Source organism: Anser cygnoides, chromosome 2 (genome assembly GCF_040182565.1).
Source record: "Anser cygnoides isolate HZ-2024a breed goose chromosome 2, Taihu_goose_T2T_genome, whole genome shotgun sequence".
In the NCBI taxonomy this organism is placed as follows: domain Eukaryota; kingdom Metazoa; phylum Chordata; class Aves; order Anseriformes; family Anatidae; genus Anser; species Anser cygnoides.
Genome location: NC_089874.1, coordinates 22,123,187 through 22,149,143, shown reverse-complemented (window position 1 = coordinate 22,149,143; position 25,957 = coordinate 22,123,187). Strand labels below are relative to the sequence as shown.

The 25,957-nt window shown below is 37.8% G+C and overlaps 1 protein-coding gene across 5 annotated transcripts in view; it reads right to left on the bottom strand.

Moving 5' to 3' along the window:
• The window catches only part of TRDMT1 (tRNA aspartic acid methyltransferase 1), a 43,287-nt gene continuing 17,330 nt past the window's right edge, over window positions 1-25,957 (bottom strand). For 4 of the 5 annotated variants that reach the window (XM_048061821.2, XM_066991663.1, XM_048061822.2 and 1 more), the window contains 10 exons: window positions 22,129-22,238; window positions 19,899-19,975; window positions 18,265-18,336; window positions 14,467-14,532; window positions 12,727-12,796; window positions 11,709-11,792; window positions 10,835-11,217; window positions 6,793-6,850; window positions 5,178-5,307; window positions 1-736 (listed from right to left, as the gene is read on the bottom strand). In XM_048061821.2, coding sequence (XP_047917778.1) covers window positions 636-736; window positions 5,178-5,307; window positions 6,793-6,850; window positions 10,835-11,217; window positions 11,709-11,792; window positions 12,727-12,796; window positions 14,467-14,532; window positions 18,265-18,336; window positions 19,899-19,936 — 1,002 coding nt within the window. In that variant the 5' untranslated portion in view covers window positions 19,937-19,975; window positions 22,129-22,238 and the 3' untranslated portion in view covers window positions 1-635. Of the gene's footprint in view, window positions 737-5,177; window positions 5,308-6,792; window positions 6,851-10,834; window positions 11,218-11,708; window positions 11,793-12,726; window positions 12,797-14,466; window positions 14,533-18,264; window positions 18,337-19,898; window positions 19,976-22,128; window positions 22,239-22,403; window positions 22,556-25,957 lie in introns of those variants that run through there. The other variant, XM_066991662.1, reaches the window with a different exon arrangement.

Sequence of the window (25,957 nt, the reverse complement as noted above, 5' to 3'; positions counted from 1 at the left end):
TTGTGACAATATTAAAATATTTTTATTCAGCTGCACCTAGACAAATCATTCCAGACAGACAGACACAGTTTGGTTCCATAAACCTGAAAGTATTTAGAGAGGGTCAGACAGACATATAACAATGTCTTCTTAAAAATTACATAAAATACTGAATCTAATAGTTTCATTGGATACAAAAAGAAAAAATAGATCACATATACAATAAATCTGTTAAGAATGGATCACTGATATTTACAGAGGAAGACATTTTGCATGTAGAACTTGGTATCCGCACTTAGTTAAAACAGCTTTGGCATTTACAGCCCTTTTATATTGTATCAACAGTACAGTTTTAAGATAAAATCAAACTGGTTTAACCATTTGCGCTATGTGTGAATACTGTTACTTTTAATTTTGCAAACTAAATCCAACATCTAAATACAGCAATTAATTCCCAGAAACTTCCATTTAAATAAAATGCTTCTACAGTGCAAATCCACCATAAATGCAAGTTATTAAAACACATCAGAACTGTTTAGCAAAATATCTGCACAGATATTTTGGTTAGCATGGATTTTGTTAAGCTGCCATCCGCTTTCTCTTGAAAGATGAAAGCATTTTCCATCACCAGTCTACCATCAGATTGATGTTCTAAGTTATCCAAGCAGAAGAGAGATCAGTTTTGCCACCACATGTACGTTGAGGCTATTTCCCAGGAGACGGTAGCATTGTTTCACTGTTACTTTGTCAGGAAAGCCTAAAACAAAACAGATAATACAGTGTCATTAGTCTGGCTTTATTCCTAGCTTTTAGTCTGTTCCTTTTTTCAATGAACAGTTCTTAGTACAGTTATCAGAGACTTCAGCTTACATATAGATTTCATACACATAAACACACAGCCCTAAAATTCACGAATTATAATTTCCAACCAGTTTACTGGATTTGGATCAGTTCTTCTATGAATAGTACTGCCATACCTAAGATTTAAGAAGTAGCCTCAAAACGTTGTTCTGCTGTGTATCTAATGCTGATCTAGCCTCTCTTCATACAGCTCAAAACATCCAGCAGTCTCAGGGAGGGGCAGCAGCACCTAAAGCACCGCACAGCTGCTACTCTAGAGAACATGCAGAGTAATGGGGCCATGAGAGAAAGAAAAGATGATTCTACAGATGTCAAGAAATGCAGTTCATTACGAGCTTTGTATTGTACTTCCAATCTAAGGCTCTCTAACCAGTTATGGCAAATCAAATGAGGCTCACACTGCAAGATACCACCAGAACAGATTAAGCTATGAGGAAGGCTTATTCAGGGAACGATCAAGCACCTTAACATTTTTCCATGTAATTCAATGCTGACTCTGTAGAATGCACTCAGAAGTACAGACAGCATCAAAAATGTTCTTCACATTGTATGTGCACGACTAGCTGAGAAAAGGGAGGACCAGAAAACATTAAACTGGTCCAGGTATTGTGAAAGGGCTGCGTGCTGTATATTGAATGTGCAATCAAAGGTGAGCAAGCTTCTGAAAATCAATAGTTAGCAACAGCCAGCTGGTCTCCTGTAACTGCCCTTGCTTGCACTCTCAGCTTACTCCAGCTGTGAGCTAAAGTGCGCTTGCTTCAGATTGAGTGAAAAATGAACAGCAGTGGTGATTCAACTATTAGGGTCATTTGCTAAGCTGTTGAAACTTGATCACATCCAATTACTTGCTCATTCCCTAAGAAGAAACACCTAACTTTGACCCTGAGGTCTTCACCACCCAGCTTTGGTGCATAAACTGTTTGTGCGAAGAAGTAGCAATAGGTATGTTCTGAAGTTTGCAGAGCACATCAGAAAAGTCCTTGTCCAAAGAGAGCTCAGGAGAGAACGTGGCTGGACAGTGGGTGGGAAGCCAAGGAGGAGGTGCTGGGAGGAGTTGTTCCATACTTCTCCGCCAGTTATTAATGCCTTGAATGTGGACTGCTTTGGTAAACACATTTTCTGCCAGCTCCAGCCATTCTGCCCAGCACTCAAATTTGGGCAACCATTCTTCTCTCTTTGGAACATTTGCTTGCGTTCCCCTATAGAGACTTCCTTAGATGAAGTTTTCACATTAAATCACTGAATAAGGTACAAAATCTACACATTTTAGAAGAGCACGTATAAAAAAAAAAAAAAGTGTATTTATGCACACACACGTGCACTTAGAGGCCAAGAAGCTTATCCGAACACTGATAATTTCAGTTCTCCTTCTGCCTCTTAGCAACTGAAAAGCCTGAATTCATTTTCAGAGCTCATTGTTTCCTTTATCCCAAGCCTCCTCCATCTGCCTCTTTACATTATCTTTCACCTTCTATCTTCTTGGCTCCAGACTAGCCTACATCAGGACAGATTTACAAACTCACAGCACACTGGTAATTGCTGCACAGCTCTCGTCATATCATTTAGGTCTTGCACGTTACCTGGTGATGTTGAAGCCTTGGCGACGTGCACTACTAGAGTGCTGGCTTTCCACAAGGCTGCCACTTGTTTCTTAATAGCTTACCTACATTACTAATAGGAAAAATGGAAAAGGCCCCCTGACATCACCCTCATGAAAGCAGGTCGCAGGTGCAAGAACGCTCTGATCACTTTTAATGATATTGCTGTGGGACCCGTGACAACAACTAAGACAAATGACTGCACATTATTTCATTGACCTATAGTGCAATTACTAGATATACAGTTAGATGTTAAAAGCACAAATAAATCTGTTAATGTTAAGACAAAATAATGATTTTAGCTCTGGATCTCATGTATTGGAAAAGGCCATCCATTTGTTACAATATAGAACCATTTAGACACAATCATGTTTCTTCAGATAATACTGTAGTGCAGCTAGCAACATGACAGTACCCATGATAAAGCTTCCTGACATTCTCTTCATTTAATTTTCAGCTTATAGTTTTCCCATTTTTTAGCTTCTTGGGTGAACATATTTGCAGTGGCTACATTTCCAGGCTTTCTGTCATTAAACATTTCAGCCCAAATGTTGCTACAGAACACAGGAACAGAGAAAGATAGCACATTTTCCTCTGCAAATTTCACACTTCACAAATAATGACTTGAAATTTAACATGGGAGAAATGCTGTCCAGGATACACCTTTCACTGTAGCCATAAATATAGCAACTTATATGTCTTTCCAAAAAAACATAATATGCAAATCCTGAAAAGAAACTTATAGTAGCTAAATTTACCAGATCCCAATCAGCCTAGAGCTAACACTTTTTTTTGTCTTTCCAAGCACAAAGTGGGAAACATCTAGATTAAAACACAAAGGAAAGAAATGGCAGTCTTGTGACTCACTGCACTGGGAAAACCTTGTTGTGTATATGAATCAGGAGTGTATGACAGTGGAAGGCATTGGATGAGAGGCTTGTTTCATGTGTTGTGGAAGCTGGAAAAGCGGTATAGTGAAGCAGCAAACTGCAAGAACTGTAAAGAAGGTCCCATGGTTAAGGCAGAAGCTGGAATCTGTCCCCAGTTGCTGCGCGTTTCTCCAGTGACAAGAGACAAGTTTGCTAAGTGATCATTTTGTAGATGGTGACTATCTGCATGCTCCCGAAATTCAGAAGCCTGACTTGTCATGAGACTTCAGTTCTGGCTTGCAGAAGTATTGAAGCTCAAAGCTGCCCCTGAAGATGAGCTCGAAACAGAGAAAGCTCAGTATCATTCCAAGCACTCTGAAACAGTAAACGTCAGGCTTCACAAACCAGTCACCCCAAATTAATGGAGTCATTCAAACATAAATCTTTCTGTGCCTCGGTTCTGCCTCCATAAAATGCAAGAAATGTTAACCCTAGTACACCTCTCAGTGGTATTGCAAAGACTGATTTAACATTTGGAAAACACAAGCTATTATAATAAGTAACATATTTAAAAAAGAGAAAATTGACAATTCGGTGCTCAGAGGGAGGTTAAACAGCACGATAAACCTACACAAGACCAAACCAGTCCTGTTTAGCTCAAATTTCTTTACATCAACCCAAGTCAATACAGAACTGAGCAGTGCTAAGAAAAAGGCTGTCTGCAAAAAGGACAAATTATTAAAGAAGGCAGGGTATGAAAAATCCCACACATTGACATTTAACTCAACATAGCACACTCCTGCAAATACTATTAAACAAGCAAGCTTAGTGGTAGCAAACCTGATGATTTTTCAACCCTGATAATGTTGTTTTAAGGTAATAATAATTTTAATGCAGTTGCAAGTAATAAGAAAAACTAAAACTGCAACAGAATGAAATATATGCAAACCATTAGCACTCCTCAGATCCTGAAGTCACTGAGGAAACTGAAGAAAAGTCTAACTACTCAAGGTCAGTGGTGTCTTATTTTATGAACGCTCATGTTTCTGAGAGACAATGCATTGATCTGATGTGACTGCAGCAGGCCAAGTTCCTTAGCAGGTAGTAACAGCTCCACTTCCTTGCCCTTCTTTCTTTACTGAGCAAGGGGGAACTCTGGTGAATTTACTGCAGGCTTAATTCTGGTTGACCTGTGTGCAATGTGCTGGTATTGCCCAGTCTTGCTCCTTGACTCCCTTGTTTCCACAAAAACAGTGATAAAATGAAGTAACTGACCAATGGCTTGGACTGTCTTTTCTAGAAAACAGAGTGGGCTTAAAAGATCATTAACTGAAGAGTTTGGTTACTCCTGAACAAAGAAGTATCTGTATATTGTGAAACTGCCTTTCTGTCAGCAGCTGCAAATGTTTGGAAGGAAGAAAGCAAGCAGCTCAAACACTGAGAACAACTAACAGACATCCTAAACTGGCAGGATATGTTGACTTACCACAGTTGTGGGTAACATTGGCTGCTGAGTAAATAGTTTCAACTTTAAAACAAAGATATTCCTTCACTGCCATTCAGTAATAGCATTTCTCAAGCCAAAACATTTTTCCTTAGTCTATGAAGATAAACCTAACCAGAGAGGATGGTTCTCTCTCTCTCTCTTTCTCTCTCTCTCTCTTTATATATATATATATATATATATAAAATAGTGGAATGGTAAAAAAATAATAATACAGAAAGGCTAGCCAATTAATAAGAATCAATCATAAGAATAGAGTGGTCAGAAAAAACTTGCAAAAACAAAATGCAAGGATTACTCCCAATAAAAAACTACATTGGCATTTCTGAAGAATGAAGTACAAATGGGTACTTTGCAAGCACATACCAAATTCTGGAGGGAATCCATGTAGATTTGCTATTTCTCTCGGAGTAAAATACCTCAGTTTTAGTGTTGACAGTTTCATAAGCTTCTCTTCTTCAGGTAAGTTTTCAATGTGTTTAAACACTGATTCGAGCTATAAAGAATATCCAAGACAACCGACATCACTATGCAGGCAGAATATATGAAATTATGCTGTAACAAGCATATCACAACAGAATATTTCTTTGATTATCACAGTACCAGAGACAATTTGAAAGAATGTTTGGAGTTACATTTTTGCAGCCAGTATCTCAGTACCTGCACTTACAAGAACAAAATCAATGTTGCCATGAGGCAATTCATCATGCCTTCCTCCAGTTTACAAGCCATGCCAATACTGAATGAGACAATCGAAGGACTAGAAACATTTGTCAATGACAGAATAGTGACTTAATATAACTCAGCAGCAAGACCATGCACACAAGTTAAACTGTATAGATGCAGCTGTTTTAATACATTTGGTCTGAGATTATTCTGAATTCCGAACTGCATTCCTCTTATGCTTAGAAATACTTTATAATATTAATGAATGGCATGGAAGTGCAGGAGGACGTGCCTGTCTGCAAAACATGCTTTGTAAAAGTATATGTGAATGATAATTCATTTATTTTTACCTTTCCCAATGCCAAAAAGTCACTTTCTGGTGAACTTAGCATCAACAGCAGAACTTTTCAAAATACTATGTCTTCCCAGATAAATAATACTTTTGGTATTCAAATGTGTTCGGTTTTGGGCTCCTCACTACAAAAAGGACATCAAGGTGCTGAAGCGTGTCCAAAGGGTAGCAAAGCTGGTGAAGGTCTTAGAGAATAAGTCTTATGAAGGGCGGCTGAGGGAGCTGGGGTTGTTTAGTCTGGAGAAGAGGAGGCTCGGGGAGACCTTATTGTGCTCTACAATTACCTGAAAGGAGGCTATAACGAGGTGGGGATCAGTTCTTCTCCCAAGCACCAAGTGATGGGACAAGAAGAAATGGAAGTTGTGCCAGGTGAGGTTTAGGTTGGATATTAGGAAAAATTTCTTCAGTGAAAGGGTTGTGAAGTATTGGAATGGGCTGTTTAGAGAAGTAGTTGAGTCACCATCCCTGGAGGCCTTCAAAAAACATGTAGATGTGGAGCACAGTGACATGGCTTAATGGTGGACTTGGCAGTGCTAGGTTAAAGGTTGGACTAGATGACCTTAGAGATATGTTCCAACCTAAATGATTCTGTGATTCAGTATTAAACATTTGACAATGTTTACCAAATCGCATATACAAAAATGGCCCTAGAATCACAGCATTGCACTGTAATTTGTCCACAGAATTAGTCAATTTTAATGTTTTTTAATACCCCCATGAAATCTCTGCATGACACTACAAAAAATAATAGCAACTCATTCTCCACATAGAGAGGCACACGTATAATCTTGATTTAAATAAACTGTTGTTTAGGAACTCTAAGTAGATGCGTTGGAAACTTAGTTGCCATAAAAAGTAGTTTTAAAAGCATATCTGTTGTAATATTCAGAATAACAAAGCAGAAGACAAACAAAGCAAGTTTTAAAACAAATCATTCTTTTATGTTAGTCTAGACTTTCTTACCTGTACATCCACTGCTGTCTGCAGAACTGAGCCTGTCCCTTCTACATAGTGTCCATACCTTAGGAAGAACAACAACAGCAACAATCTTAAATGAGTATTTTCACTGGACCTCACAGAACTGACAACTGCAAGGATGGAGGATGAGTTTCATTTGCTTTAATTAACAAACAGCCTTCTGGATTGATAAAGCAAAAGGCCTTATTAGCAATGCTGATTCTTGGAGTGCAGTAGACTCTGAACATAATCTTTGGGGATGAGCCTGAAAGCAGTGCACAAGGGTTTAACCACGCCCATGCCTTGTATAAGGCAACCAGCCAAGGAATTCAAGCACAGCATCATCAGGAAGCCCCATCTACATTGCAAAGACCCGTTTTACACTAAGGCAAAATAAACATTTTGGTCCTAGGTTTTTAATTGGCCGCTCATATTCAAAGGAGGACCATTAGTGTGATCCTGCAGCTTTTAGATCAATCCATTAGGAACAAAGCAGTTCAGTCAGATTTAACTTTTGCTTGCTTGCACATTTTCCACAAAGGGAAGGAAGGAATGGGGGATGGCTTCTATGCAGAGCAGTAGAAAAAAAGAAAGAAAAGAAAAAAAATCCAACTAACTAGTAAGTAAATTTACATTATAAAACCATAATACAGCTTTTTTGGATGCTTTGTGGTTGATTGCATAACAACATGTTTACTCTGTGCTCTCTTCCAGGCTATCATTTAAATATAATCATGGGCTTTAGGAAACATGCTCCGATGGTCTAACTATGATAACATATGAATGTTCTGAACAAAAACAGAGACTGAGTCAAGTCAATCACTGGCTTTTGCAAAGTGGAAGAACTTCAGAAGATCCCATGCATCAAATGGAAGTGGTCAGCATCAAGCATTAACAGATACTATCCTTTAGTTTTCTCTGTGTAACTGTAAAGACCATGGTCTTCACAGCTGAAACAAATTTGTGTTTCAAGCCTAACTCCACAACAAATAAAGGAATATATGGCCTTCAGCAAAGACACAATGACCAAGTAAGGCTCAAATCTTTAGAAAAGCTTACAAGTAGTTCTGCCAATATCAGTGAGACCAACACAAATTTTTAAAATTAAGTACATACAAAACGTACTTCACATCAGGACAAAATGACGTGAACACTAATACAGATTAAAAACATGTGAAATTGAACTGTGTTGTAAATATATAACATTTAACTGGATAGCAGCACTCTGAAAATTCCCTAATGCCATGTTTAACAAGGTAACACGTGCAGTACTGAGGAATCCTCATCTTCTTACACGGCATCTGATCTTATTTCAGATGAGCATATCTGAGCCATAATAAATAGATGAGGATAAATTTCAAAGTGGTAGTTAGAGTTTTATTGGGGAAAAATAATTTTAAAAGGATTCATGTTATATAAAATACTCCAGTCAAAATAACTGTCACTGCAGTAAAGAATGCACACAAAAAAAATAATCCGGTTGGTGTAGCAAGATAACATAACATATTTAAAAATGAAGACCACCATACCCTTTTTTATAAATGAATGGTATGGGGGCTTGGTTTTGTTCTGAGGTGGTGCCTTTAAAAAAAAAATGTGGCCAGATGGTCAATGTCAGCTGGATTGTTATTAATTGTTATTGCAGCTGCTGACTACAGAAAAAATCGCATTCCTACCTTAGACTCAGAACATAATTAAAGATGGGAAGTTTTGCCACAGTAAAAAAAAAAAAAAAAAAAAAAAAAAGATGCATTGATTTTTGGACATTTCATTACCACTTAAAATGATTGAAGCAGATGGCTTAAGAAATTACAGTCTTAATTTTCACCTGACTCAAGACTGTTTCCCCATCCCCCAGCTTTATTTCTGTAAGCTTTTAAAAAACCTTCATTTTACACACTTAATATATTATTTCTAGGTATACTGTGTCCTATATTTTGCCTAATAAAAAAGTGAACTCCACAATGCTAGAGAGAGTTTCTGTAACTAATATTACTCTATTTTAGGAGGTATCTCTTGTCAGTAGAGCAAGAACTTACAAGTAGGTCCAGGGTAATCATAACTAAAGAAATAGTTTTCATCTACTCTGTCCTTCAGAATGGCCAGTTTCCTCTCTCAGAACTTCAGTCACTGCAAACATGCTCCCTAGAGAAACCACGGCATTTGTACTCTCTCAAGGAACTCAGCAATTGTTTTCAAATTAGCCAGGAGTCTAAGGTCAGAAGGTCCTGCTCTGTCTCTCACACAGCACAGTTACACTTTGCCCTGTACTCCACCAAAGCCATTTGATCCTCAGAAGACAAAGTGGTATGACAAAGGGAGAAAGGCAAAAACACTTATGTAATATCAGTGTTTGAGGTCCCTGAAATAGCAATGACTGAAGGAGGCATATCTGGATTATCCTCAGCACATGAACCTTGCTGGAGAAAACTAAAGACTGATCATAACTGTGGGAAAATGTTTTTTTTTTTTTCCCAGTCTCAAATTTGGTGATCACTATGACTGGTAAGAAAGACACCAGACAGGTACCACAGAAAAGCGATTCTCTGAACCACTCAGCACCGTTCTGCTCCATTCAGGGTCTTTTCTAAATCTGATGCTTCAGAGAACTCCTGGATTGCCTACAGCAGCAACTTACTCTTGGCCTCAGAAAGTGACCTGGATGAAGCCTGAAATGTAATTATAATCTTCTTCTTAGCGCTGAGCTGTAAATGATATGACCGCATGGAGAACCATACTGGAGATTTTCCTTCTCCAATTCTTTGTTCCAAAAAGAACAAAGACAGACAGTAAATCAGATTCTTACATTCTGAGCCAAGAACTACCACAACTATCCGGCATGACTCCTCCCAAATCAGCAGAAGAGCAATAGTCACATTCAATGTCAGATTTCCTGCCACTGTATATAGACTTCATATTAACTATTCAGAAGCCTCCTTTGGTGTGAAATTGATAAACATGACCACAAACTGCCCTAACATATTCTAGTGAAGCCACAAATGGCCAATTTATTTTTTCTGATATTTAACGTAAATATAAGAGATACATAAAAGATCATTCTGGCCTTAGGTTTTTGTTTGACTACTCCAGTCAGACTACTGGTTGAAACAGAGCCCACAGGGTGCTGACTCCCCCACAACTCAAACACTGAAGGTAGAAAGTGCATCTATCAATGAGGGATGGAGGAAGGGATTTCCTGTTGCGCAATTTTTTTAAAAAAGCTGAGAAGAGAGAATTTCATGTCAAAAAGTTGAAATCACAAAATCTGTAGGAATTATGTCAATCTGATATTCTAAATTCTATGACTAATAAAAAGCCACTGTTACAATTAGCTTTAACTCATTAACCAAAAGTCATTTTGTTGAAACATCTTGAGAATTCAAAAACACACTTCCAGGCTCTAACTGGTACTTTCCAATACAAATGCATTCACTGGAAAACCTCCTGACAGGTTGTCTGTGGGATTTCAGAACGTTCAACAACCTCTGATAGTCAAACTTAAAATTCCAAAGCACAAATCGGAAAACCACTAGACAGAAAAGCACTGATGTTCTGTACCATCAAATATGATTTGTAATGCAGCAAGCTAACTGGTTTTATGACATATGGCCAATCCACAGCTATTCTGACTACACAGCTGAAAAATCCAAGAAATCAATAAAATGTACAGTGGAGACAGTTTTAATGAAGAATGGATCTGTCATGCATGACACTTTGTAACTTCAGTGAGCAATATAAAGAAATTCATTAATGAATCAGTACTACACCAGTCTACTGGAACCATATTTCCGCAGGGGTAATTAAGCTTCTGTGAAGGTCAACAACAAATGGCAGTGTCTGTTGTGAATGCCTTTTTTGAGTGGGCACATGGTGTTCTGCCAGACAGATTCTCATGCTGGCATTCCACTGGATCAGGAAGCATTCTATGTAAGGAGATTTTTACTTTTTTTCCAGGGTTTTTGATGAAATAACTCCTTTCTTACAAAGTACACAAGCAAAAACACACAGTTTCATGACATGACTCAGTAATATCTTCTCTGCAACTTACCCTTTTGTAAAGCAGGTGGATCTCCGGCAAGTGGGTTTAACAATGTCTAACAAGAAAGCGTAGCGCACCAAGAATTTGGGTGCTAAGAAATACCGACTCATTTCTTCATTTTCCTCTTCCAGGAAGTCTTCTAGCATTTGAATAGAGGAATCATTGTCCTGATTATGTTTCCTTGCAATTTCTTCTGCTGTTTCAAGCTTAAAAAGAAAGGCCCCTTTCGGTAAACTCTTCTTGCTGCTGCAATGAGGACCAACATTTGAATCCAGACTCTTCTCTCCAGAAGGCAAAGAACTAGATTCACACACTTTATCAACAACTTTGTCCTTGCATAACTCTTCTAGATCCTGAATCTTGTCTTCTAGATCTGGGAATCTTGTCAATATCTAAGAAATAAATTGTGAGAAAGATTAAGGAACTGCATTTGATAAACAACTTGACAGCAGAAACTACGGTAATAATTCCTTCAGAGATGCTCAGATGCAAGTAACCGCTTGGCGTTATTTTTATGACGATTAAAAAAAAGGTTAGCATCAAGACTGGCTGACCTAACAGCACTGATGACAGGAATGACTGCAATAATTGCCCTTACAAAAGACATTCCCTAGGATATGAAAAAAGTAGCAGAACACTTTTTTTTTTTTTTCTAGCCCACCATCAGCCACTGCTCCTCAACTGCTTAAAGCCATCTAAGCCACTGGCATACATCACAGTCCTTAGAAGACACAGCAACCAGGCTGAAAAAGGACAGAATTTAACTTTTCTGGTGATATCCCTTCTCTTTCTATCCCTTCATCCCCACATACCACTAAACTGAAAATTTAAACCTCAATCTTCATTAAACAAGGCAAATTTAAATAACAGAAATTAGACTCACCTGACCAGGAGCATGAAAGAAAAATGGCTCTTGGTGAAGCTTTGCAATTAGAAAATACCGCAGCCTAGAATTGGGAATGCCAAGCTGTAAGCAAAATCCACAAGACATGTGACAAAGAGAGAAGAAATGGTCTATTGTGTTATAAAAGTTATGTACTAGCATTTACAGTAATATAACTATGCCACACTAATAAATTTTGTCCCTTTGGAGATATCAATATTGGTACTACCAAGACACTTAGGATGAACCATGAACATAACTCCCATGCTTAGGTAATCTCAAGGAAACAAGCAGGCAATTATTTTTTTTCTTATGATTTTGAGATTTTTTTTCCCTGTAAATGAATAGGAATATAAACAAATTTTTATGCAAGGTAAGAAGAAAAATGACTTGCACCATTTCTTGGCATAGGTACTGCCTATATATATATTTTTTTTTTTTAATAAAAAATCAAAAATATTTCTCCTTGCTTTTTTGAACAAGCAATTAAAAGACATCTAACAACAAAACAAATGTACTACAACTGGTTTTCAAGCTACTCTCTACCATCTTCTGTCAAATATATACAGTACTTTATTGATTCCATTTAGTCTTGCACAATCTGAAATCTCTTTCAACTCGTTTTCAGTTGCCAGGGAAACATGCAAACAGAGGCCCTCCTCCCACAAATGACACAGTCACATTTTCTCTGCTGGGAAAATCATATGCATCAGCACTTCTGAATAAATGAGGCTCCTGCAGGGAAAACTACCTTCTTAGTCATGGTTTAAATTCATAGCTACTTAAAAAAACCACCAACTGTTAGCAAAGAAATACAGGACTAGGATCTCAACAATAATAGCAGTATGATCATGCCAATGTGTGGATGAGAAATCAGAAGTCACATGAGATGGCTCTCATTTGGAAGTATCTTCAGTTCTGGGCATCACTCTCTTTTCTAATAAAATAGATAATTTCCAAATGTCATTGGACTCAGTATAGTTTGAACAGTTATTCTTAGAATAAAATTACTACTCACACAGGTTGGAGACAGGAGAAATTCTTGATACTTAAATCCACATGTTTCTAGTGTTCGCAAAAGTTCATTTCTGAAGTGAGAAGAATTGAAAAGCAATTATGCCCTTCACAGACTCTTATACACCCTTTAAGACCTTTTCTATCCTACGTAAGAACACATTACGTGCAATACCTTAGGTACCAAGACTTTCATAACATTCAGTGAAAGAATCAGACAAAGTATTATATTACATTACATTATTATGACTTCATATTTGAAGTCATCCATTTCTGAATGTCAGGAGACAACATTTAAAGTTCAGTGTTACTGTAGCCAAAAATAACTACTACAAATTCACAGGTATCTCACAACTAGTTTGATGCAAATACCCCTTCAAAAATATCCCATTTCAAGATGTGTACATCCCTAGATGAGTGTGCCAGCAAGCTAAGCAGTTAGAGGGCAAGACATTTTCTTTTTTGTGAATTATTAAACAGGAGATTAAACCCACTACAAATAGCTCACTTTTTCTCTCTGTCAAGCATATCGCAACAGCGAAGCCTAATAAAAGGGCTAATTCAAAAATTACTGGCTTTGACAATAAAAGCAAGGTTGGACTGTGCTCTATAAACATGAGAAAATTACTGAAATGGATGCCTTCTTGAAAAGACTTGTCTTTCCTGTTCCATGCAGGTTATACCAGGCTACACATAAATCATCACCTGTGAGCTGTATCTGGCACTGTATAGGATGCTGCATCCCAAGACAAAGCAAGGATACAGCCTGGTGTGTTTTCTGAGTTACAACCTGTTCCAAACACTGGCCAGCAAGGCACAGCCTAGGGAACCTCAGGCTCTACAGCAGCAGTCTGAACCTCCAGGTGTTCACAGAGAACTGATGAATGCTTTAACCAGTGAGAGAGCTGAACACAGCTCCCAGCTGCCTGCCATATGCATTAAGAAGCATGAAGATATGGAAGCTGGCTCCTCTTTTGTTGCTTTAAGAAATGCTAGGAAATGATCCTACTTTATTCCAGCAAGAAGTGAAGATGACTCCTTGTCTCCTGCTTTGTCCACAAGCAAGCATGGTCCTGCTGTCATGCAGTAACCTTATCGCCAACTTTCTTCATCCTCATTTCAGACAAAAGTTATACACGGTCTTCACCCTTTCTTTTTGGACCATTTGATGGCAACCATGAACCAGTGGCAATCTACTACCAACAAAGGTACCAAAGAAAGCCACTACATTCTGTTCTGACCTCAACACAAGATACCAGGATCTCCTGTCATGGATAAAAACCCCAAACCTCTGAGTGCTACCCATATTGTTATTTTTCTTTGAAAATTAATATCAACATTTTCTGAAGGACGCAGGATCATCAAAGAAAAACAATGAATCATAGAATGTAGAATGACTTAGGTTGGAAGGGACCTTGAAGATCACCTAGTCCCAACCCCCCACCTATGGGCAGGGATGCCACCCACTAGATCAGGTTGCCTAGGACCCTATCCAACATGGAGTGAACTTGTTCAAGTTCTAACATCTTTATCTGCTTAGAGAAATAAATAGTTATTTAACAAGTTCTTTTCACATCCTAAGACCTTAATTCCTAGATTAAAACTGTATTTTTAACCTATAGCTGCTAACTGTGCCTTCTCACTCTTTTCTTTACCTAAATTCTAGGAAATAAAAATCCTGCCTTCTCCTTCTAAAGAAGACAACCTTTATTAAAAACTAAGCCATGCATATATTAGACTTTACCTCGCAGAAGAGGATTCAAATCCTTTAACATTTTCTAAAAGTAGGTATTTTGGAAGCTTCTGGAGCCTACAAGAAAAAAGAAAAGACCAACAGTTCAGAGTTACAAGAAGTAAACTACATTACATTTATCTACAGATGTGTTCAGCTCCAAGAAAGATCAAAACATTCCAATGCCATGTTAATTATCAAAGTTTAAATTCTGCAAAAAAAAAAAGTACCTCAACTTTCGAGGTTGCCTAGATCAAATAATGCCCATTTGAATTAGAAATGTAGACTATTGGTAATTAAAAAACAAAAAACTACTTTTGTTCAGATGTAATGCTGTGCCCAGCTGTACCCCATGCATGTACTTGTGAAAATTTTTACCACTGTTCATTTCCTAAATCATATTATTACTATTCAAAGATTAAGTTTGTAACAGAATAGATAATTTTCAGGAGGAAAAATACCACTACATAGCTATGGAACAGAAAACTTACTTTCTTTAGTTAAAGTACTTAAACCTGAAATCAATGTTAAAATATCACATCAACTTTAGTGATAACGTATCAAAGTCAGCATGCATTTAACTGCTTTAAGAAATGCTACATATTTAGAGTTCAAACTACATATATTCTCAATCTTCTACACTTAACTTTTTCATTTTGATGTGGGGGGAAGGGGAAGGAGCTGCCTGAAATTTAGCAAGATTAGTGCAGAGGTCTGGCAATAGGCTCCTTCCGAAAACAGCATATTAAATCTCTGGAGAAAGGAACATAAAACTGTGCCAGGGACCATTCTAGCAATTTAAAACCATAGATGATTCAGATTCAAGTGTCTGGGAACATCTCCTGCCACTAACTAATACTCTAGTAAGGGTAGTGCAGATACAGTATGGCTGCTGTTCTGAGACCCTGTGTGTGGCATGTAGGAATAGAGCACTTATGCCAGCAGGCAGCCACTCCATGCACATTTAACGAGTGATTTTGGATTTGCACTGATGTAAATCACAGCAAAATTTGTTTTTGCTAGTTCTTAACTAACATCAATTACAGAAATTCAATGAAGAATTAAAGTATTTCACAAGAAATTTGAAAATGAACGTCAAATATGAAAATACTAAAAATAGTATTGAACTGAAAAAGAAGCAGCAGCCAACCCGCCCCTAAAAGAATGGAGAATATCTGTTGGTACGTTTACCCATGCTCAACATCGACATCACCTACTCTGAAACTTATTTTTGAAGTAATAAATCCAGAGCAGTGCTTGAAATGCAAGAGCTCGTACCGGATCAACATGTCACAAGGCAAATAATCACTATACAAAGAGTATGTGTTATGTACTTGGCACATTTTAACATTAGTAATGTGTCAGTAAAATTAGCAAACTTTGAAGTCCTAGCATTAGATTTTCCTGGGCTATGGCTTGAACATAACAAACAGACAGTATCTGGACCACTTGGGCCAAACTTCATGTTCAGTGGCTGGGGCTTAAAGGATTTCTCAGACCTTTCCAAATCTTGGACTTGTCCTTTCCATGCCTTTAACATTTGCCTTTCCAGACTATCTGTTAGCCTTATTTCAGCTACATTTCATTCTAAAAGGAGGAACATAAGGTAGGAACAGCCAAGCGATGAGAAATTATTCTATAATTTTCACAATTTCAATGCATGCCGTACCAATTTAGAATGCAAAGTGGTAATTCCTATATTAAGAACTTCCCTTTTTTGGGCTGAAATACTCCCTACTCAATGTCTGGCAAATATGTCATTTCCAAAACATACACAAACATTATCTCATTAAAACATAAATCTACTGGAACCAAGAAACTCTGCAGAAGCCACCATCTTGAACATATTACAGACAGCTCACAGTAACTATTGCCTCAAGAAACAACCTGCCCAAGGGAGATAAGGGACGTCTCATGGGATGTCGAGATAAAGTGTCACAGCCAAGCCCAGCTCCTTTGCATCGTCATGACGAAAAACATATGTCCTGTTGTGACTAAAGCTTTGCTTTTGAGAAGGAAAAGCCTCTGCCCTTCATCCAGCTAAACCCACAGCAACCAGGAAAAAAACATTTCCGTGTTAATGCACAGCACTGCCCCCAAAGCAGCCCTCCTCATAATGGTGTCTCAGTTTACTGAGAAGGAATACTGAGGTCAGGATTCTCTTCTGGATAAGGAAGGTACTATTATTCTGACAAATGATTAACTTAGTCCACTATCTGCAGTTTTTAATTTATCATTTTGAAAAGTCAGTTGTGAGGAGGACTGAGCTGAGTTTCTTATTCAAAAACAAACGAACAAACAAACAAAAAAACATTTTTCACAATTTTTTAAACCCACATATTCCCCCCCCCCCTTCTTTTGTCTGTGCTAGAAATGGGAGAGTAATAATAATCTAGCTTTTTACCTATTATTTGTCTAACTTACTGGGATAAGGAATCTAGTCTAATGGTTGTTGTGTGTTCTCTGCCACAGTTTTCTTTGGTGACCCCAGTCAAGCCTCTCAGCCCTTCTGTGTCTACGTTCTCTATCTGCTGGTGACAAGGGCAAAGAGGTGGTCGCACTAACATTGCCAGCTGCAAAGCTGTTTCTGGAAGAAGAATGAAGAAACTCTTCTCCCAGTGCTAGCAGCAGGTTGAGAGAAAGGAATACAGGGCAGGGGAGGAGAAAGAGACAGACAGACAGACCTCTCTCCCCCCTCCTCCTCCAGTTCTGAAAGTAAGAGTAACCCACATGGAATGAACGTAGAGAGAACAGTTGTCCTGGTCTCCAGCAGAAGCAGGACTACCAGGAATGGCAAGTTGACTGGTAGACTGTAATTGATGCAATTTTTCAATGCCCAATGGACATCACAGTCCAAAAGCAGAGATTTCTGAAAAATAAATCTCCCTGAGCAACTGCTTGCTTCATACCCCCATGAAGGTTTCTTACAGTGCCGTGCATCTCTTTGCAAAACGAAATGCAAGCATCACTTGGAGCTGATTTTAACGCTCTTGGTAAGAACAGTTTAAGTCAGCAATAAACACTTTGCTTGGATTTACTGTTTCAAAACTTACAGCCATAATTATCTGCATTATTCATGCATTTTTATTAGGAAACAGTCCTGTCTGACCAGACAAAAATGGCACAGATGCACACAAAAAAGAAGGGCACTGTTCTGACAGTTCAGTGTTATTTGAAATTTTTAGGATTACAACTCAAAACAAGTGATTTACCACAAATCAAACAAACACAAAATCTGCCCCAAGATATCCAGAGGTGGCACCAAGAAGACAAAATAGACATTTTAAGAAAGAATGGAAGGGAAAGGAAGATGTATTGTATTGTGCACCCAATAACATGTTTTTAAACAAACTCTTTCAAATGCTACCTATTCATAAGGTGAATAAATGTTGAATCAAAACTTTTTAATGCGGTGTTTCAAACAATTTTCGTGTTTCCATGATGCATATCAGCAAACTATTACATTACCTGTTCCTGTTTTTAAACAAAGTCAGTGCAAGTTTGATGCTGAACTGAAAATAAACAGTACCCAACTTCTTTCATTTGTGAGATAGCCACAGTTTAAACAGATACACAACAAAAAAAGAAAATCAGACAAGGAAGGCCTCTGCAATAACTATGAGACGATAATGACATTAATACAATACAAGAATTTAATAAGTTACATATGATCACATGAAAACAAATGAGTAATACAATGAAATAGTTGTAGTATCCCTGCAAAACATTAAGGATTACTTGTCTGGCTACAATATAAAACACCTAGTTGGTAACAAAGGCTGAAGAGTCAAGGTGGAAGTTAACTTGTACCTTGGGAGAATATCAAGAATATAGAGAAAGCTCTTTGTCCGCGGATCAGATACATCACCTTGTAGGCCAATTCTACAAAAGAATAAAGAAACACCCGTGGATTACTTGCAGAAGACCATCATCTGACTTACGTTTTTCTACAGAAGGCTTAGAGTTTCGGCTTTGAGCTTTGAAAAGAGATTCTGCAAAATCATCAGGTCCAGACATGATGACCTGCTCACAGAGGCAGTGTCCTATGAAATGCTCTAAGGAATGAAAGTCTGACCTGAAATCCATCAATCAGCTCAAGAGATTAAAATCGAAGCATTCAGTATTGAAACCGACTCCCCAGTCTGCAAAGCATTTAGCTTTGTGGCCTTAGCTAGCAAAAACATTCTAAAAAAAAAAAAAAGGCAAAACAAAACCAAAACAAAAACAAAAAACATATGCACACCCTGAAGCTCCCGGGAATAGCCAGCTATTTTAAAATGAATATATTAAATTATTCATACAAACAAAGGCCTCAGTGCTCACTATTTTGCAGGATCAATCCCCATGTGAATAACTTTGTAGCCAATTTTGTAACATCAAACTGGACAGCTCAAGTAGGTTACAATAATGATAATAATACAATAATGCTTCCAGGCCAGGGTTCCCCTAACTTATGCTTGTATTAGCTCTTAAAAAGACTTAAACCTTGGTAGAAGAGCTTTAGCAAGTCTCTAAGATAGTCAGTCTACAGACTACTCTTTTTATTACATTATAAAAGAAAAATATTATAAAATTGAAGGAATTATCCCACCATGCAGCACGTGTTGGCACAAATACGTTTGTATCGGTTGGCACTGCTTTGAAGAGAATTCTTTTTCATCTTAGGGTATTCATTTGAGTTAAACTTTCTTACACAAGTAATTTCATCACCATCAAGATTTTTTTCATGAACCTACTACTTTGCCTAAGTATAGTTAAGAGAATCTTTCCTCCAACAATCACTGCTGTCAACCTATCTGAATTCGAAACCAAATAGATAAATAAACTCCCAGTAGGTTCAGTTCTTAAACACTGAGATATTTCTCAGTCATACACAAAATCCTTTCAAAGCCTTTATGATCTGTTTTCAAGATGTTGTGCGTGTATGTAAGTTGCATGTATATCCAGGCACTGATACTCCTAATGTTGCCTAAAATAGAAATATTCCTCAGAATAAACTGTGTGCATGTGCAACTTTCACAGTACAAATAAGAACAGATTCCACTCTTAGTCACAGGCAGAAGTGAGAAATTCCAATTCTCCTTCTGGAGTTACCCCCGTAAAATATTAGACTGATAATTAAGAGAAAGAAAGCACCCCAAAACACAGAATCCTTTAATTTCACTGTTACGCAAACCATAATGTGTGCAAAATAGGTGCTTTAAAAAGCTTAATTAATTTTAACTGAATTAAAATATACATTAAAAGAAATGTGATCAATAATTAAAATTCAAACTGCTGCATTTCTTTCACTTCAGTAAACCTCATGGTGAATAGAGACACAAAACAGTTGCTTAGGAAGATGAAGCTACACAGATGAACATCATAACACTCTTGAAAACATTTCTCCTTTAACAGTACAAATTATAAAAACTGCACTTTTCTCCAAAATGTGCTATATCTACCTTGTAAATGGCTGACAAGGAGGGCTCATCAAAATCATATCAAAAGATAATCTGTCAAATTCTTTCAGTGTTATGCCCTAAATAAAAAAAATAAAAATAAAATATTTTTGAGTATTGTAAACTGTATGAAGCTCCGAAGTCATTCTTCAGACAAAATTATTCCATTAATATCCCAGTTTCTAGTTAGAAAAAACAAACAACCTCTCTAATCACCCGTTTAACCTAATAACTTCATTTTTTTTTTATCTTAGCAAACCATACAAAGCAAATATGTATTAATTGCTTTGAAAATGAACCAAAAACACTGATCATGTCTGGATCTATACATAATCTTGTTTTTTTTTTTATCTAATCACTCTTTCAGAAGAGATGTAGCAGTCCAAGGTTCTTTCAGCTGATCACATCAAAATGACAAGATATTTCTCCCCATCCCTCCTCCAAATAAAGTATCATCGTTGGGACATTACATCTTTGTACATCAAAAAAGTGTTGACATATCCAAAACAGATGAAATAAACAGCAGAATTTCTCAGAAGATGAAATACCTACATGATGTAAACACAGATGAGCCTAGAAATAACATGATAGACTCTAGGTTACCATAAGAAATGATGCAATGGCACTCTTTGCATGAGTGCTTTCAGACAGATGTTTGGCAGCATGGACTCAAGAACCAAGCAGTTATCCTCAGAATTGTGGACTATTTCTACCTTTGGTACAGCAAAGCAGTTCAGAGATTAAGCAATTACACACCCAAGAAGTACTTTACAAAAGAAATATACATAGGTCATAATGAAAGTTGTGGATTTTTTTTTTTCTTTTTCTTATAAGAGAACACCCTAGAAGAATGCTGACATGAACTAATTATTTTTCAGCGTAAATGAAGACACTGTTTTTATTGTATTGCAGTCTTGGTGTGAAGGTTTTGGGGAACTGCCTTTACAGAGCAGAACTGTGAAAATTTTACCATGGGCTTTGGCCGTGCATGAGGAAATAGGACTTTTCCCAACAGTGAGAGGTTACATATACTGAGTATACTCAGCATACGGATGTTATAATCAAATCTTTACAAAAATGCAATACATATGTAGTAAATGCAGGGTATTTATCTGAATTTACAGTAAGGCTTACTTTCTGCTGGAGAGAAAAAAAATACACACACACACATATTTATGTATTTTAAAGGAAAAAATATGTATTTCATACCACAATTAAAAATTGTCTGCTTAGTGGCAGTTTCTGAGATATGATAAACATTAAGATCATAATCCATGATTTCTAATTCACACTTCACACAATAAATAATAAACAGAAAATGCTGTACATGGCACATGTCATAGCTTATCTATCAGTTAACCTTAGACAGATGTGTTTTAAGTGTAACATAACTGTCCACAGACTAAATCTGCTATTTTTTCCAATAGATTTAAGGAAGGTCTTACTGACTGTAATCTGTTCTTCTCTGCTATAGGGAGATGTAAGCATTTTTTCCTCTTCTGTTCCCATATAAAACTGTAAACTGTCACTACTCTGTTATTACTGAGCGCTGAATAAGCAGCTAACCTTTAGCCACCTATTTAAGCCTTGCTTAAGCTGCTGTCTTGAAACAAATTCAGTATCTTTTACCGTCATGTTGTAAAGCTGTAAAAGAAAAATAAGTATACAGTACTATATGAACGCAGGTAAAACCACGTATCTAGTCCGCTCCTCTATTATTAAAGTATGAGCCAACTGTACCTATTTCTTCTTCAAATAATTTGGAAAAGGACCAGAAATCCTAAAACACATGATCTCTTGAGCCCACACAAATAAAAGCAAGACTGTCCCATCCAGTATATTTTCCTGTGTTTTACTCAGATCAACTATAATTACAAAGCAAAGGCATGACTCCAACAGATTTAATTAAATTCTTTCAAAACATGAAAATATTTTTTAATCTAAAAATGTGATTTTTGTCATTCCTTTCGAGCTGGTAAGCATTCCTCTTGACATTCACATAACCTTTCTTGATGCAGCAATCAAGACTTTCAGGAAAAGATCGCAGTGTGAGTATTCCTATACTTCAATGAGCAAACACAGAAAAAGAAATGAAAGTTGTTGTAAAACTTCTATAGTCAAAACACCATAAATTAAGTCTGTTTGTTTCTCCTTCTTACTACTACAGATAGGGAAGACAATCTGATTCAAGAAATGCCAGACTAGAAGCAAAAAAAAGATACTCATTACTCACCTCGATCGTCTTTGCCCACAGTGGTGTGCTGGGAAAGTTGTGCTTATAAACTTCGTTGGCAAGAGTGTTCACATCAACAGCAGCAACAACTTCTGCAGCTGTGCAGCTTTCTAAAATTAAAAAGAAAGAACAGCAAAGAAAAATGTAGCTTCTCTTTATTGTACTTGGAAAATTATTTTGTTCTGTTGCATTACAGCTGTGCTCAAAAATAAAAGGGAAATGACAAAAATCAAACTCTGCTGTGCTGCCTTTGAAAGTTTATATGAAATATGTACCGTGTTACTAATCATATGGGCAATACTTCCCTCCCTTATGCATCCAAAAAGGGAAGCTAACTGTGCCCTTCTTAATTTGTAGATACAGCCTCTGTATCTACAGAAGGACCAAGTTCCTTCGCTGGAGGAACGCAGCCCATGGCAATGGGCTGAGCCCTGTGGCCACTGCCTGCAACTCTCTGGCCCCTGACAACTTATAAGAACCATATGTGTTATTTTTTTTTGGTTGTCTGCTCACCATGAGAAGCAGTATACTTCTAAAATACGTCTGAGGTATGTATGCTGTTGGAATAAAACTTTAAGAAGGTGCCTGAAAAGTATTTGTGCTTATATTCCCCACAAAGCCTTGGGCCTCGAACCCAACTGCTGCCCCTGTTGGGTTCAAGGTCCCCAAAATAACAAACGCTTTGAAGGAAAACATTAAGCAGCTCCTAATCTCGTGTTATCAAAGGAAGTATTTCTGGGCGCTTAGAGCCATTAATGGAAAAGAGAAAAGGACAATAACAAACCTACCGACAGCTAAGAGTAATATAAATAATCAATGGTCTGTTTACAGAGTAACAGAATAACAGGTCTACAGAAACTTAACGCATAAAAAGAGCAGTGTTTAAGCTGCTGCTCATCATGCCACACTATTTATTAAGAACTCCAATACCTTCCCCGAGGCTTTTTGTCAGAAAGATAGGCTGTGGTCACTGGGAAAACTGTAGGCAGAGAACAGTGTGTTCTTCCTGCACCAGACCAGACCACTTCCAACCACCAGGAAAGCCACGTTACGGCCACCATCACAAAGCCCCCATTGAAACACGGGCAATTTTAGCAAGGGTTCTGTAAGCCCACAGAAACAGGGCAAATAGCCATATATATGCCTGCAGGGACTCTCACAACGTGCACAAGTGGCATATTAACAAGTGACCTTATGGGACAGCCTACGAATTACTACGTCAGCTAATTATTTACAGTTTGAGAGGATGAAAAACCAGCTGCGATGTCTCCAGCCCATATACATTTGAGCGATGCAGTTATCACCCATCTACTATCTTTTACCATTCATGTTTTCAAGGCCACCTCATTCAAAACTAAGATGAAAGAGAAATCAGAGTATTGCAAAGGTTGTAGCAGATAGCTTAAGAAAGATCAACCGAGTTGTCCAGCATTTACTTGGTGCAATAAATGGCGAGATGAGTAAGAGTTTGCACAAGAAAAAATAATTACCAATGGCCACCCTCTAAAGGGCTATGTACGAATCATTATTTGCAGTTAGTGTGTTGACATTTTGAGTGCAAATTGTAACCGAAGTTGTTAAACACAGGTGTATCCACAAGGCCAACAGAATGACTACACCTGAGCTTACAGAACAGGTATGTTAACACTGACATCTAGTGAGAAAAGAGCATCCCCTTTGCAGGTTGACTAAATTGAAAGGCGTAGTCAAGAAGCAATACTGGCATCTTCCTATAACGAGTCGGAACACCTAAGTAATAGAAACAAATTGCAAGTGCTGTTTAAGAAACTGCTTTTCTCGTTTATTCTTTCAGTTCTTAAAGCATGTTGTCCTAATGAACAGATCCTTACTGTGTGTTCCAGGCGGCCCAGAGGAAAAGAAAATAATCAGTAATTTCAAATTATTAGCTAAATGAACACCCAGTTTAAAAATGACAATTGGAAAGGCAGGCAGCATGCTTTCCCCTGCAACTCATGATTCAGATGTTTTACAGGATGAACATTAGTCCAATCTCTTCATACATACAAGAAAAAAGAAATACCGTGGATTTGCAGAGGACTTCATAAGCCCAAATGCCTGGAAATCCTCAGAGAGAGCACACAACTAATAATTTATTGACACATACAAACCCCACAATAAAATGTTCAACCTAAACAATAGATGTTACCCACATGGGAGGAGACAGCATCTTTTTCCTGAACTATCCCATCTGACATCCTCTCTTCCCTATTCAAGGACCTAATAATTTTTTCAAAGCTTCTCCTCCTTCTCACTCAATAGCTGTGGTTCACTTGGGAGTTCCTGTTACAGAGCAGACTCCCTCTAAAAGCTGATTAAGTGTATTTTTGTGGAAATACACTGGAAACGCATGAAGGAGCTCGAGCGGACAAGCAGATCTCACGCATCAAACCTAACAAAGAAAAGCTTGTGTAAATTTCACATAAGGTGAAAATGAAACATTTGTAAACAACTCTCCTGAAACGTACATAACTTTGATGTTAAACTGTGACACTTTGCTATAACTAGATTTGTTAATTTAACATAACTGTAAGAACTTATCATTAAAAAAGACCAAAAACCAGTCTACAAAAACAGAATCAAGGTTGTGTTTAACTACCTATCCCCACTGACAAAAGGCACAAAATCAACTTATGTTACGGCTCAGTAGGAAGCCACAGACAATGGGGAAGTTGCTGAGGGAGGCGTTACAACCTATTTTTAGGCAGACTAGAGTATAAAGCTCTCTCTAGGCTGAAATCAGGTGAAATCAAACTCATATCATGCTATTAGAAACGTACTGATTTTGCACTTGAGTCTTAAAACCTCTTGAATACATATAACAGAAGCCCTGTAGCTTAATAAAATTGCTGCAGAGGCAGCAAAATCAAACTGGGCACCAGTTCTCTATTTCGCTGCATGCACAAAGCTGACGAGCTGCGTTAGCCGTCTAACATCCACTTGTTCACGCTGCGATGACTGGAAGGTGTGGCACTCGAAACAAAGGAAGGCAGGATGTGTGTTAGCTTCTGACTTGGAAAAAAAAAAAAAAAAAAGGGTGGCATCTACAAACTCTGAAAATAAAATTTCTGACTTTACTCTGTTTGCCCTTTTCCATGCCAGAATCATTGATTCCTTTGTGATGCGTTTCTAGCAGACCTTAAAATTAGCATAGATCTGTTTATATCCACCCCTCTACTTCTGCACCAGAATCATCAATGCCAGCAGAGCACATGAAACGCACGGAGCTACACCAAGGGCAGCGCCGCAGATCCCACTGTGTTGGGAAATCAGGGCCAAAGCCTATTATCTACGCTAACAGGTATATGGAAGCAGATGGAAAAGGGAAGATTAGTCACACACTGTGTCAGTTGTGTTTCCCTTTAGAACAGAGAGCAAAGATTTCATTTCTGAGCTGTCAGCTCGTGGCTTAAATGATTAGGCTGAACTGTCCATGACTACAGGCAGCGCGATTATCAGGAAACTTGATACTTGCTTCCTGCAGGATACTTAGCAACTTTTTTCCACTGCTGTATTCGTGCAGGCTTTGTTCATGTCCAACCATATAAACCGCGTAAATTTACGTTATAGCCCGACCAGCACCATCCCGCGCTATAAAGGGCTACATTTTAGACAGCTGTTAACATCAAAATGAACTTAGGCGGAAAAACTTCTTCAGATAAGCAAGGTTTTTGTTTAACGTTGTGCTCAATCTTATAGCTGCTTGCCAGTTCTGTCTGCTTTTCCTCCCCGCCTGAGATAGCTATGCTATGCAGTTACGCACTTCAGTTCATTACGCTGTGCAGTTCATGGAGATTATCAAATAAAACGA